This window comes from Perca flavescens, chromosome 5 (genome assembly GCF_004354835.1).
Source record: "Perca flavescens isolate YP-PL-M2 chromosome 5, PFLA_1.0, whole genome shotgun sequence".
Lineage (NCBI taxonomy): Eukaryota > Metazoa > Chordata > Actinopteri > Perciformes > Percidae > Perca > Perca flavescens.
In genome coordinates, this window is record NC_041335.1 from 32,753,113 (window position 1) to 32,769,419 (window position 16,307).

Sequence of the window (16,307 nt, forward strand, 5' to 3'; positions counted from 1 at the left end):
CTTAAAAATACTTTGTTGTAAGAAATTTCAAGTACATAAATGGTTCTTCAGTGGCACTAATGTTGCCAGGGTAACTGGACCGATGCTACATAAGAAAATGTAAGACGAAGCATTTTCCTTGTGCTTTCATTCATATCTACACTGGACTTTTCAATAAAATGAACAATGAAAATGTAATTTTATTACCATTAAAAAAACTCTAACTAAAGCTATGGAGTCTCAAGTGTGCCAGGAGAATGAAAATAGACATTTTAATTGTTACATTTAATTTATTTATTTATTAATATATTATTATATTGATACCATTACATTTACCAATTAAAAGCCTCATTAAATTATTTAATTTAAATATTATTATTACTTTAAGTTCATTAATATTGAATTTTGAAATGGAATTCAAAAATGGAATTCCAGAAAAGGAAAGCTAATTTTCAACTGTAGTTTTAATGGAGGCCACGAGTAATGTGCAGGTTGATGTAGTAAAACATTTTAAAAATAATACTTTAGAACTGTAAATAACAATTTGTCATTATAGACAATATCAAATCAATATTTCTTTTAATTAATCAATCACCTATAAAGTGTCAGAAAATAGTGAAAAATACCAAACTTCAAGGCTTCTTCATATATATGCACACATTAACACTGTACATTTCATATTTTATATATTATTACTGTATATTTGTTTTTATTATATATGTTAAAAGTCTTGATAATATATGTTGTTTTTATTTGTTGTTTGTATACCTGGAGTGGTAACAAAAATAATTTCCCCCTGGGATTATTAAAGTATTTCTGATTCTGATGGGCCACTACCCAGTCGAGGGTACTCCAAAACTAGAGAAAGAAGGGAAGGGTGCGCTGTCATCGCATCGAGACTACAAAGGCTGGCGTGTAGCTACAGTAGATGGCGGTCGGTAATATCATCATCAATACTGGACTTTCATAGGAATGTTCAGCTTTTCTTAGACATAAGTAGGGGGGGCGCAAAGGAAAAAGGTTGGGAACCACTGCTGTAGATTACTACTTTTTCGACTTAAATTGAATGATTGTTTCAGCCCTAATTAATTACCTACTTACATTTATTGTCTGCCTATCACATTCCATCTCGTAAATTAATCTCTCCCCTGCTTTGACACTTGGTTTCCATTTTCTGATTACCTTTCACTTAAAGATGATTCTCTTTAATTTAAAACATGCATAGACAGAATGTCACCTACAAATTAAATCAGATCCCAGCATTCACAGCAGCAGCCGGAGTCATTAAACACTGGATTCTTCCGGTGGCACACTCAAGACTCCGTAAAATAATGTAATAAAGAATAGCATATTGATTTTTTGCGATCCATCCAGCTCGGACTGGAAATTTCTGGTAAAGCAAAAAACAATATGAGTTCTAAGTCTGTCACACCCCAGGAAAATGTATTATTAACTACCCAGCCAAATCTGAGTTATTATAAATTTGCGAGGTATATAAAATTAGGTTTCAATTATGGTGAAAAAATAAGCTGTCCCCGCTGAAGGCAAAGAATCGTCAGACCCTCGTTGCATCTGTGTTAATTTGCTCGCACATTTACTAAAAATGTGCTCATCTTTTGCAGATAAATTGTGGAAGCTGATTCCCAGAGGCACGCCATGAAGGAACCATCACTCACAGGTCAAGACCACGTACAGATACGGACAACCCCCGCTAAATTCTCCCTGACATCATCAGCTTAGGGGAATTTTGATTAGTGACCAGGACATCAGATTAATTCAATTAACACTGCTTTTTCAACATGAAATTATGGGATGTCATTCTGAGCCAATGCAAATTGATCCCCAGAGAGGGGTCAGCCCCAGCACTTAAAACAGAGAAGCACGGGGGGGGAGAGGTAACAGGAGCATGTCTGAGGCAGAGAGTGAGTGGGTTGGTTTGATTTAGTTTAGTTGATTTAGCCCCTTGTACCCGGGGGGTTCCTGCTGCTGGGTGGGTGCAGGGGGGGGGGGGGACCGCCTCGTCAGCAGCGGGGCCGCAGAGAAGTGTCAATCCACAGCACGCTGACCTGCGGAGCTACGGCAACAAAACCAACAGTCAGTGAGCAGAGGCCAGCTACAGGAGGACATCTCAGAGCCAGAGGGAATCAGTTAGACGGTTACTCACCACAACAAATACTCCTCAACGGGTTCCTTGAAGCCACAACTCTCACATATGACAGGGTTTACCCTGCCATTATACGGCTTAGGTGCAGCACCCAAGCAGTTTTGGGCACCATCTCAGCCGAATGAATGTAAAATCATCAAAACTAAGCATTAAAACTAACTAAATGACTTTCCTCAGATCTAATGATTGCAGTTGATCCCCAGTGAGTGTTATTTATTTATTGTCTGCTCTAGCTTTTCCAACGTTTTAGACACATATATGGTAACAATAATGGTCCAAAATGATGTAAAATTGCATTTTATTATTTATAAATATTATTTAATTTATTATTTTCTTGAGGGGGGCCCCTTAAACCCTTTCGCCAAATACGTGCACCCAAGTCTACCACAAACCCAGGGAAAACGCCATTTGATAAATATTGATATATCCTGATGAAGATATGAGAACTGAAACGTTGTAAAAGTGAGTAAAGTGTGTTTGTTTTTTTACCCTGCACACCTGTCAATAACCGTATCTGGTGTGCAACAAAAGACGGTGTTATTGACAGCAAGAATTATTAACTGGGAGATTTAAACTTCTGCCGTGGGATCACGGCAGAAGTATTAAAAAGAAAAGACTCACCACTCTGTTGATGTTTTTCGAAGTACAAAAACACCAATAGTGAGTGTTCTTTCTGTAATAATAGCTCAGCTGGTGAAAGAAACATTCAGCGACGGCTAAAAATGACAAGCTTGCTACCCGAATGTTTAATACATTTCTCTTTGCTACAAAACAAAAGTGAGAGAAGAAATACAATTTTCAACAAGAGATTTATTAGCTTCTGAGCTTGGCGAATGCAGATACTTTTGGACCAAAAATGGAACAAACTATTGGACCCCACCCCTAAGCAGAGAGTTCATAAATCCATAAGGCTCCGAACTTAATCACCTATTTAAATTCTTCTCTTTGTGTAGGAAACTCTCTCAGCTCTGCTCTTGTCTGTGTGAATACAGGAGAGGGAGAGGGACCATCACTCTACAACAAACTTGGATGAAACAATGTCCTCGTTTGTGCTGACAGGATGTTGAACCTGAAGGGAAAATGTTTTCCTCTGTGTTGTTGACTCTGCACTCAACAGCTGTGCTTCTCTCCTGTTTGGCAGAATCCATTTTCTACCTTTTGTGGCGGCTCGACTCAATCTTTTTCCCCCACTGGGAGCGGGACCACAATGGGACTCGCTGCTCCGTAATGGCAGCTCGCCACTTCTGATTTCGCCTTGCATTCATATTTTAATTGCATTCCCATTTGTGGGAGAAAACAAACAGTCGAAGCACTGATGCTAAACGTTACGTTTCCCCATCATTTTAAAATGTTTCACGGCTACTGATCACAACAGATGAATTGTCTTGTCGGTGAGAGGGACTACTTTACTTGAACAGCCGCCTCCTTTTCCTTCAGGGATTAATTCCTTTAATACGTCTGTTAAATTATGTCTCTGTTTAACATGTCTGGCCAAAAAGGAACAACTTCCCTTCTGTGGATTGCTAAATCCTTTCTCGTCAGATACAGGCAGATATACAATAGGACACCTGAGACAGACGTCTCCTTTTTCGCCAATCCCAACCCAAAACTTCCCCTGCGGAAATCATCCTTCACTGGCCATCTGCTATTTCCACCACACTTGACCCAGATCCATAACATCCCTTCTCCCTTTTCCCCCCGTTTGGCTCTCAGCTTTCAGTCCTCTCGGTGCATCGTCCTTCCCAATTTTCCCCAGTCTCTCTCCCATATCAAGCTCCGGTTTCACAGTACTTTTATACCTTTGCATTCCCTCTCTCCTTTTTCTTCACTCTCAGCCCTCTGTTGTCATGTAAAGGTCAAATAAAAAACAGGCGAAGCATCCCCCTAAACAGGAAGCACAGGAAGGGGGGGGGGTTAGGGGGGAGGAGAGAGGAGGAGTCAATACCTTCGTCTGTGGTGCCGTGTTCCTCCCTCATGGTTAAGGAGGAGAGGGTGATCTTCAGCGTGAGTCGGGGGTCTTTGGTGCTGCAGACCCGGATGGCTGCGTCGGGCGCGCACGACTGCACCTCGTATTTGTCCTCAGTCATCGTCTGCAACACAGGGCTGCACGTTTTAATTAAATATTGAATATCACAGTCGCAACATTGACTCCAGCTGTTTGTTAAGAACGAGGAACTGCTGTTCTACTTTGTTCAGGAAAAAGCTGTGTAGAATCACTGGCCTACAAGTAAATTACTTCTTAAATATATTGACATAAATATACTTTATTTACCTTAAAAAAAGAAAAGAAAAAAGGCCTTCATATGAAACACACTTATTTAAAGCTAAAGTGCGTACTTTCTGTCTCCCCATGAAGAATTCTAAGTAATGATAAAAACACTGTCGGCCGGCGTGTCCACAGGATACAAGCCTTACGTGATCGCGCACGCGCCCCCACCCCTCCTCCACGCAGCTGCTAGCAGCCTCCATAGACTGTTAACATAGTCTATGGAGGCCACAGAGGATTAAAAAAACATGACGGACTCTTCAGAAGCGGTAATTATCTTCACTCGAGTTTCTGCGCGGGAAAGTCACCGGACGCCACAATCTTCTGAACATAGTCGTACTGAGAAATACAAAGAGAGTTGTGTGGAGCTGAGAGTCTTAATTAGCTTTGTTGCAACTCATTTTGAAATGGCTTGAATATAACGGACGTTCATTAATATCAAAAAGTTGCGCACTAAAGCTTTAAACCCCTTCTAGATATGCAATGCAGATGAACATGTTGGTCTGATGTAAAACATGCAGAGAAATGAATTAAATGCACATTTTGTTTATTAATTAAGATCACTGTAAGAAATCTCTCAACTAAATATTGTCTAATGCTAAAAATAAATTCATGAATAAACCATAAAGCTCAGTGAATAAGCCGATTTTACATGTTAGGGAGATTCTTCTCAGGTCAGATCCGTCTAAGAAATAATTTACCGCTGTGGAGCAAAACAGGTTTAAAAACTAAACCTTGTTCAACCAAATGATTCATCAGACCAGTAGCCTGCCTCCTTATATCTTCAACTTTTGTTTCTTTAGAAACAGGCTTTTATGCTTAATGTTCCTTGTTTAAGAAAGTATATGTTACTGTTAATTTGCTGTAGAGCTGCAACGATTAATCGATTAATTGATTAGTTGTCAACTAATCAATTAATCGCCAACTATTTTGATAATCGATTAGTCAGTTTGAGTAATTTTTTTAAGACAAAAGTAAAAATTCTGTGCGGTCAGCTTGTTAAATGTGAATATGTTCTAGTTTCTTCTCTCCTCTGTGACAGTAAACTCAATATCTTTGAGTTGAGGACAAAACAAGACTTTTGAGGACGTCATCTTGGGTTTTTGGGAAACACTGATCCACATTTTTCACCATTTTCTGACATTCTATAGACCAAACAACTAATCGATTAATTGAGAAAATAATCAACAGATTAATCGACTATGAAAATAATCGTTAGTTGCAGCCCTAATTTGCTGTTTATGTTGTTTGCTGTTGTCTTGATAAACTCAGGATAATGTACCAACTCCATCAGTATCTTTTCAGTCATTCATTAGTCTTTGTTTACAATCTTCCACTTCTGCCGGGTTTTTTTGTTTGCCGTTTTCAAAGAAACGCAACACTTCCTGCACAGATATTTCATGATAAAAGACTTCCACTTCAAGGGTGGGATTTCAATTTGAAACGTACACAGAAAGAGCTGGGTTCATTGAGGGGATACATTATAATCCAGATTGATTTTCATGAAATCAAACCCCATTTGCTTTTTTTGAGAATTGACAGTATTTGTGCAATACAATATTTAATTGCTGAGAGAACTAAAGTAAAAACACAAACATGATTTGACATAAAAGTACTTATTTTTTTGCCAATAGCAAACAGGCCTACGACCTGTATGAAAGCAGTAAAAGGCACAAACTGTGTTTACGTGCAGCTTCCTTCCACATTTCATTCAGAGTTTCTGCCCTTGTTGTTATTGTCTGCCAATCCCCAGCACGCCACACTATCTGGTTTTTCCTCACGATTCACATTGCCTTTAGTGGCATGTTTTCAGTGCATTCTCTCTCTCTCTCTCTCTCTCTCTCTTTCTCTCTTTCTCTCTTTACTGCGAGAAATGACCCCCCCCCCACCCCCATCCATCACCACTCTGCCTGTCAATCCCCTCCCAGCTTGAACCAGGAAATGAGAGCTTCAAATGGTTTCCTCCATTGATGATGAAGTACGCGCGGCAGATATGGCAGGCAATTAACTGAGATGGGAGCACAGGCAGCACGTTTAGGCTCTGTGTACATCGACACTGCTTTGTTAGCTAGCAGATGCTTAGAAAGGGGGGTGGGGCTCTGTGGATACTCATTTACAAGGTAGAAATATTTCGCTAACATTATTTATACAACTTTTAGGGTGTTAAAAAACCCACAATGCGCTCGGGGTTGCCGGGAGGCATAACATCCAATTGAAATAACAAGCCCGTGTTGTAAAGAGCGAGCTCCGAGCGGTCAGAGGTTAGGCTGTGAAGATTATACTGCAGTCCGGGCTTTAGACATCTCAAGGAGACAGAATGTCAGAGATAAATCAAGTCTCAGCAGCACAGGCCACTTCCTTTTCATATCATATCCACTTCAAACCAGCTTGTCTGTATCTCTTCTCCTACCGACTAAAAATAATCCTTTCATCTGGCTTCAGAATAAAAAACGCTTTCTCCCACAAACGTCTTTGTACTACTATTACTATAATTATTCTGTGGACACGAGAATGTTTTCCTCCATTCAGGCTTAAACTCTTCTCTGCTGGTTTGTGCTGTTTAAACTTGTTCTGCGGTCACACAAATGACTCTGGATTATAGGGTACAATCATGACTTTTAAGGAGTATTGTACCTTTATTGAATTATTTTTTTTTAATTAAGGTGGGTTGAAAAATTAATATAACAATATATTTATTAGGGCTGAGTGCCAATACTCAATACCTTTAAGGTATTCTCACATTGCCAGACCTATCTCCACAGCCCTGTGTAGTAAGGTAGATAGAGACAGATACATTCCAGGATAGGAGAAAAAAACACTCTGGGCTGTTTGCATTTCTTTAAACCAATCACAATCGTCTTGATTGGCGCTAAGATCCGGGATGCTGTAGGGTCATTGTTAATGCTGTTTGCATTGTACTTTCTGCTGTACTCATCTCTTTTGTACTGCCCTCTATCACTGCAAGAAGAAAAAATGAAAATACATTTTCAGCGTGTAGCTTGCTAGCTCCAAGGTTGTTGTTGTTTCCCGAAGCGAACAGTTTGAGAACTTTTAGAACATTTCACTTGGATGAGTAGATCATTTTGTGACTGTAGTCCATGTCATGTCATTCAGCTAGTATGAGCCAGTGTGTTCACATATATTAATAGTGTAAGTCACTAAATGCACTAAATGCTTTGAATCTATTTTAACTGAAGAATATTTATACTTTGTAATTAACATGTTTATTCTGATTTCTATGCATCTTAGGTTGTATTATAAGTGGTTCTATTAAACCTTTCTTTATTACCATTTCTGTCTAAACATACGTACGTTTGTATGATGCCTTGTCATCCTGTGCATATCTGTTGGAATTTATATAGTTCTGAATCAAATATATATTTTACAGAGAATGCAAACGTACAGGGACATGTATCAATAAAATGTTTAAATATGTAGTGACAACCTGTGTGACAATATAATCTCAGAGCTTTCAACAGCATCTCACAGGATAATTTGTCTCCCATATCACCCATCACTGATCAAAAAAATACACCAAAGTATCACTATTAAACATAATATACTATCTATACTGTCTACATGTACTATTTGTATTATTAATATTATTATGTCCTGCTTCATGCCAGGCTGTCAGCATGTCTCTTCTCCAATGTCACCACTCAAACTCTTGTACTTTTATCACACATAAAAGAACCTTCTGGCTGTTCTCTGTGGACGAGCGTTTCCACTGAACCTCGGATCCCAAAGATGCCATTTTAAAGGCCTCCCCCACCCCAAGGTTGCTTCATGGCTCATTGTGGATGTGCCAAACACTGCAGAGCAGAGCTGGAGGTGTGGCAGAGCGTACCTGGATCTGCAGGGGGAGGTTGGCGCTGATGGTGTACAGCAGCAGTTTGGTGGGCTTCTCCCTGCACATCAGCACCAGCTCCAGGTCCATGTCCCCTTTGATCAGCAGGCCTTTGGCCACCAGGCCGACACGTGTCACCCCGCACAGCGCCGGCGTGCCATCCGGCCTGAGGGCAGAGGGATGACAGCCGGCATCAGATTCTCTAACACAATAACATGAGCAAACACTTAAAAATATTCTGAACTATTTGTCTTTATTTATTTATTACTCTGTACATCTAACGGTGTCCTGTGCAATTTGCCATTTCATATTCATATGTATATATATACTCCCCACCTGTAAATAAAAGTGTTTATATAACCGTTATTACTCTCTTCTTATTTTTTCTATTTCCTATTTTATTCTTTGTGTATTTTTGTTATTTGTTGTGCTGAATTGAGCTGCTGTGACAAGTGAAATTCTCCATCGTGGGATCAATGTCAAAGTCTATCTGATCTTATCTCCTAACAGACATAGTGACAGCTCACAACACACAAATACAGCCGGAGAGCCTCCGCTCTCTGTGGCTGCGAGCCGATTGTATTTTTAAATGTACAAATAAATACACATTTACAAAGTTATTGTAACCATTAAAAGGACAAGTTCACATTCCAAGTCTTGATACAAGATTCACAATCCACATGAACAATGAAAAAAAAATGTTGGTTTGTGGAATAATGTCTTCTCTCCATAGTGGCCATGAATGCATTCCTATGCGCTGTAAGAGTTTTTTTTAAGATTATTTTGTGGGAATTTTAGGCCTTTATTTGGATAGGACAGCTTAGACTTGAAAGGGAAGAGAGAAGGGGAACGACATGCAGCAAAAGGCCGCAGGTTGGAGTCGAAACTGCGGCCGCTGCATCGTGGAGTAAACCCAGCAGTGGGGGCAGGTCCAAACACCCCCCCCCCTTTTCTGCCGAGTGACCGCACTATTCTCCGACATGCACTCTAACAACACAGCCCTATTTCTGATACCGTGGGGGGCAGAAATGTTGCCGTGGGGGGGGCACGGTCAAATCAACATAGAGGAAACACTGACACCTATATGTGGGCGCCCGCTCTAACAGGTGAACTAACCAGGCGAACTAACCAGGTGAACTAACCAGGTGAACTAACCAGGCGAACTAACCAGGCGAACTAACCAGGCGAACCAACCAGGCGAACTAACCAGGCGAACTAACCAGGCGAACTAAACAGGTGAACTAACCAGGCGAACTAACCAGGCGAACTAACCAGGCGAACTAACCAGGCGAACTAACCAGGCGAACTAACCAGGCGCCCCCGCTGTAAGACATTCTGAAAGTTCAGCTGAAGCTTATTATATGCATCAGCAGTAGTCATGTCAGGTTTTGCTGCCGCCAGAAACTTATATGTGAATACCAAGAAGTATCCCTCCCAAGATATTGCATGCAAACCATATGAGTTGTTATAAATTAACATGCTCATATTTATAAACTAGAAGAATTACTGTAGCTTGACCAGATGCAACTGTAAAATGCCTCCAACAAGTTAATACATCAATAATAATGAGCCGATAATTAGATAAACGGAAGATTATATCATGGCACAATGAGTACTTTTACTTTAGAACATTTTATCAATATTTCTGGACTTCTGCTTGAGTAAAGTTTGGGTAATTTCACACGTTGGGGTTACTATTTTTACTTAACTAAAGTATCCGAGGACTTGTCTGATGTGGCCAATCACAGCTAAACGGATGCTGAAGCTGTGGCTGGAGTTGAAGGAAACATTTGCTTTTTGTTTTCTGGACATTAATCTTTGTAATAACATCGCTGCCTTGACCTACTCCTACGTATCAACAATACAAAATATTTTTCTTTTTTCTGTCCTGGATGTGACTTATTTGTATGAATCAGCTTCCAGCTGTATCTCCACCGAGATGCTTTGTTTAATACAGAACCTCTGTGTGCATGTTTAGGCCAAGAGGCAAATGTTGAGAATTTATGACTGTTTGTCGAGCTTGTTTAATCATCCCATCATCACGTTCCCCTCCCGATGAAGATATACAGCAGAACACAGTTTTATAGAGGGGAGTGATCTGGCACTGTGCTGCAGAAACAGCTGAATATACAAAAATAAAACAGGAAGGAGCAATAAATTCCCTTCATTTTACGCTCTGAGAACACGCCCACTTAGCAGTCCAATGCAGAACTGAACTGTAAGAAGAAAATATAGCACTATAATCAAAGCAGAGACGTTCTCGGGGGCCGTATGAACGGTAATTGGGTCACACTGAAACAACCGTAAAATAAGAGCACATTCAGCGGGACATACTTCGTCTCAGCAGCGTCTTCCTCCGCCTTAATGTCCCCAGCCCCGGTATCAGTGGAGGTCTTCCCTGAGGATGTGTTGAGGCCATCCATCCAATCAGAGACTTTCTTGAGGGCTCCCTCCACGGTGGACACCAGCATCTGGACCGCCTCCAGCTCCTCCGGCGCAGGATAGATGCTGGCGTGCTTGGCCATGACATGGCGGTCGTCGTTTGCAAACGATCGGAACGACCTCTGGGTTCAGACGAGGGGAAAGAGAGACATTATCATTTCTTATTTCAGGCACGTTTTCATTGGAGCTGATGTTCATTGTGCAGTATGAATCACACAGAGTGAGCAGGTGGAGGTTCAGAGAAGGGCTAGGGATGCACAATATGAGGAAAATATGGGATAACGTTGTTGAATATCACAATAACGATATTTGAGTTGTGATAAATAAACCGATATTAAAGTGTAGTGTAAAAACACTGTAAACTAGTTACCGTATTGGTCCGAATATAAGACGATCCTGATTATAATACGACCCCCCACCCGCCCTTCAAGACTCATTTTTGGAAAAATACATTTTGAAGACCAAATTTTGTTTTTATAAATAAAATAATTTTATTTGAAAATAATTCTAAATAATAAAACACATTGAATAACAAGGTAAGCTGTTGTTTTTAACATCTTTTAAATAAAATATTTTCAAGATCTTTTTAGATGAAAGTGTCACATATATAATATTTCCAAGGCCTTCAGCTGAATGACTGCTCTGGTAATGGGCATCCCATCATTACGTTTTTCTGTCATGTAATCACACACTGTCCGGTCAATCTCTTGGAAGCGGCCGCTTTGAGGACCACGGTAAGATGTTCTCTGGCTGTTTGTATTTTTAGACGGTGTATCATCTCCATGACAACATCTTGCTGTACTTTTAGGCTTTTTTGTAGGTGGATATATCAGTTAGTGCTGTCAAACGATTAAAATATTTAATCGTGATTAATCGCATTAATGTCATAGTTAACTCGCAATTAATCGCACATTTTTATCTATTCTAAATGTCCCTTGATTTATTTTTGTCCCAATATTTTTTCTCATTTTAATGCTCTTATCAACATGAAAAAGTGGATCGGCTTGCTTTGTGCAAAGGTTTTTTTATTGAAAACAACATTGGCATATAATGTAGTGTTCAATTTCACACTAACATCCGTGTACTTCTGTCTGAAGTCATCCATTGTCGCCTGGCTTTGACGAGGGGGCGGAGAATTGGCATCAGCTGTGTGCTCGGCCATCAAGTGGTATTTCAGACTGGACGCGCTGCGATGACAGCTCAGTTCACAACGACAAAACACACAGATCACTTTAGTCTTGTCAATGGAACCATTTGGAAACTTTTAAAAGTAAACTTACCATTCAGAATCTTCCTACGTCTCGCGCTCGCCATCCACTCAAAACGTAACGTTAGCCTACTACTCTTTGGCCGGCTCGCAAGCCCAAACAAGTGTGTGCGGCGTGCCTGTTGTTTAGTTTCCGGTCTTGCTAGATCCGGTGTGGTGTTGTAGTTTTTCTAACGTTACTAGTTGTTGCAACAGCATGTGAAAAAAACTACAAAGTTTGCTAGGCCAAAAAGAACGTTAATCTTGCGATAAAAAAAAAATTGACGCCGTTAAAATGGTCGTTAAAACTGACAGCACTAGTCTAAGTATGAATGTGAATAACGTTAGTGATAGTGAGATGCTTGCTACAGTTACACATCTAGTTATGAATCGGCGAAAACACGTTTTATTTCTCGGATTCATGGCTTTGGCGCTCCCTCTCTCCAGTCTCTCTCTATCTCTCTCCACCATATAACGTTACCGTGCTGTCGGGCGGTCGTTGAGGCTCCATCTAAAACTCTGACATTTCGACCAGCTGTTTGTAACATAAAAATAAAATTGATTATGGATCATTTCATTTCTATAGTTTATAGCTGACTTTACCAGCTGACTTCTCTATTGGCCGTTGAAACAGGTGATGTCCCTTACGTTCTAAAACCAGCCTCTGCGACTTGAACAGCTGAAGGTCTAGACCCCAAATATAAGACGACCCCACTTTTTCTTTTCTTTGTTTTCTAGGAAAAAAAAAAAAAAAAAAACTTTCTTATATTCGGACCAATACGGTACTTTCAGGCTTATGAGGCTTCAGCAGTCAACCCAAATGGGTTCCTTCTAAAATTATTTATTTTTTCAATGCAGTTTTGCACAGAGGGGACTGTGGATTCTGTCCCCGTCTCTCCCTTTGTATTCGAACTAAGAAAGGATCTCTACACAGCCAGTATGGACAGAAGGAATGACTACAATAACTACTTTAATTAGGGCTGCACAATATGAGGAAAATATGTGATACCGTTGTTGAATATCACGATGATGATATTACTTGCGATAAATAAACAGATATTCAAGTGGACTCAGTTTTACATTTCTTGTTGAATTTAAAACAAATGAAAGGAAATACTTTCCAACAGCTTTTATTGATCAAATTGAACATTGAATTGAAAATAAAAGGCACCACTAAAAAAAGAACAACAGTTACATTTATAGTGCAGATATTTTCTTTCAACTAACATAAAAAATCTCTGAGTGTCTTTCGCGGTATGTCACAGCCTTTCGCGATGTGTGTATCGCGCCAGTTGATATCGCAGTAAAGATAAAAAAAAAAAAAAGGATATATTGTGCAGCCCCAGTTCAGAGTGAAGCTCAAAGACGTTCAGAGAGGAAACATGTCCGCTGATGGACCTCAATGGACTTCTACAGGATTTAAACCTGTGGCCTTTGCAACTGGTGACCTTTGAGATGGTCCATCTGCCTCATCAAGATCATTAATCAGCATGCACGTCAGAGGGAACGTTGTTGACTGTTGTCAGTGAGCATGTACTGACTTAATAAGTTAAAAGAGCCTGATGTTTTTCATCTCAATACACCCATCTGTCAAGTATATTATTTCTCTATAATATCAAACATCAAAGTTAGTTAGATAAACATTCTTGGTTATAGATTTATTGGCGCTTACCACCTAAAAATGCAGCCTACCTGCTTTACTAGGATCAGATTTTATTGAGAGTTGGGTTTTCCTCGCAACTCAAGCAAACAACCCAACAACCGTCTTCTTCTCTCAACCTCGACCCCATCCAACACCTTTGGGATGAACTGGAACGCCGACTGTAGGCAAGACCTGATCCCCTAACAGTGTTTGACCTCACTAACGCTCTTGTGGCTGAATGGGGAGACAATCCCTGGAGCTCGGTTATAAAATGTGGTGAAAAACCTGACATGTTTTAACAATCACATGTGGGTGATATCTTCAGGTTTCCACATACTTTTGGCCATATAGGTAGTGTGATTGCCAATTTCCTCCTTGCCTGATGTATAACTGTCAAATGATATTTCATTTACATTCAGCTGCCTTTTATCTGCTATAAAGCAGCTCACTCAGCTGTTTTAAAGGCCATCCATACTGAACAATGAGAAAAGTGGTTTGATGGTTGAAAGAAGGATTAGCATCATCATCATGATTCACCAAAGCAATGCTGGCACTGGGACGAAATCCAGAACAAATCCAGAGGAAAATAAAAGTCTGTGAACTTGAACACACAGTTTTTAATTCAACGCCTGGCGTTGGTGTCGTTTTCCCTCAACTTCCTCCTCCGATACTCGTTTTCGGTGTCAGAGAGGCTCCTCGCAGTCTGCACGATGACAGCAACACCTGAAGCGACCGGTACTGCTGCCAATCTCTGCGTGGCCTAGATACAGCCGCCGTTACTTAACATTAACATTTATGACATGTACTTAGAGGGATAGAGCCCATCTCTGTGAGAAGAGGGGGGGGGCGGAGGGGGGGCTGATGTGCAAAATTAGCTTGCTGCTTCTTTTTACAAGCCCGAGTGCGTCCGCCCGCTGACCGAGCATCACACCAGGCTTTCAGTCCAGGGTCAAACTGCTACCTCTCTCAATCATCCCGTCCTCTTCAACTCCTATCCTCTCTTTTTTCCCCCTTTTCCCTCTCTGCCCCTGCAGCGTGTAAGCACACCCTCATTACGGTGAGTTATTTATGATGCTGCTTTAATAATTCATGGCCACGGCTCTCGGGGGCTTGTGCTGGAGTTGCGAGGGTCATTCATCACGACCTAGCTAATCTCTCGTTGAACTGCCAGGGGCGTTGGAAGCGGTGTAGTGGCAAGTGTGGGCAGCGTCAACAACCATAACACGCACACACACACACACACACACACACACACACACACACACACACACACACACACACACATTAACAAGATCTAAATGAAAGATTAAGACTTTTACAGCCTCAACACTGATTCTGGATCCCGGCCCGGCATCAAAATCATTCCTTTTATTTGTTACGTACGAGACAGCTGGGTGTTCAGGCTCGCGCCGCAATTACAGGATAATGACATTCACTACTTTAATTAATTGCATTGCAGGGTTTGTCGTCGGATGCCATTTACTTCAATCTGACACACACATCAGAAATAATTCCTATCACATTTTCTTTTCTCTCAGGAGGATGACAGCTGACGTATAGCAGCTTGGTTTACAGTATATATATATATATATATATATATATATATATATATATATATGAAGGGTACTGAGCATCTGTGAAGGCAACAGAAAACCAGCACAGACTTCAAAAAGACATTATGCAAGGATTATTTTCTTCATACAGTTTTGTAAAAATAAAATATATATTTATCTCCATCCGTGTGCCTGTAAATGCATCATGATATATACAGGAACATATAGGAAAGGATGCCATTTAATTACTTAAAGTCTACAAGAAAAGATCAAGCATACTTTTTCTATTGAAGACAAATTGTTTCAACTGAGTTTTGTAATGAAAATGTTCTGGTATGGAATTTCAAACCTCCACACCCGACCCTTTAACTACAACCAACAAAAAAATCCATACAACAAATATACCACAATATACATGTTTAAGGTCACAATAATAATTGCACAAATCAGTTTTAAAATTCTACAAAATATCCTTTGTTGAATGAAAAGAATTTATCTCTATTTATCTAATTTGTCCATTTTTAAAAGGGTTACCTAAAGCAGCCTGCATTACATCCTCTGGAAGCTCTGTCCATGGGTTTACTTTACAAAGTGTTCTGACGATACTATGGTAACAGCCTCAGAAGACGATCATCCAAAAGCTCTCAACCTAAATTTTTTTCTCCAGAAATCTTACATTTATCTTTGGCAACATCTCTAGAGGGCATAAATATGGGATATAAAGTAAGTAAAAGCAGGACCACTAATGGTTGAGACTACACAGCCCAATAGTAGGGACAATTGATTGATTGATTTATCCCGTGTAGTAGGGCTGCAACTAATGATTACATTTGTCTTTGTCTAATCTGTTGATTATTTTCTCGATTAGTTGTTTGTTCGGTTGACAAAATGTCCAAAAATGGTGAAAAATGTCAATCAGTGTGTCCTAAAGCCCAAGATGACTTCCTCAAATGTCTTGTTTTGTGCACAACTTTACTGTCATAGAGGAGTAAAGAAACCAGAAATATAATTCACATGTAAGAAGCTGGAATCAGAGAATTATGACTTTTCGTTTCTAAAACAATACTCAAAACGATAAATCGATTATCAAAATCGTCGGCGATTAATTTCATGGTTGACAACTAATCAACTATGTACCGTGTAGTGTATCGTAGTGGATGACAACCAA

The 16,307-nt window shown here is 40.1% G+C and overlaps 1 protein-coding gene across 1 annotated transcript in view; it reads right to left on the reverse strand.

Annotated features, from left to right (window-relative positions):
- The window catches only part of LOC114555310 (spermatid perinuclear RNA-binding protein), an 88,325-nt gene that overhangs the window by 31,036 nt on the left and 40,982 nt on the right, over positions 1–16,307 (reverse strand). Inside the window, exons 3-5 of the mRNA XM_028577615.1 lie at positions 10,591–10,820; positions 8,257–8,422; positions 4,089–4,233 (exon numbers count right to left, since the gene is read on the reverse strand). Coding sequence (XP_028433416.1) covers positions 4,089–4,233; positions 8,257–8,422; positions 10,591–10,820 — 541 coding nt within the window. The remainder of the gene's footprint in view (positions 1–4,088; positions 4,234–8,256; positions 8,423–10,590; positions 10,821–16,307) is intronic.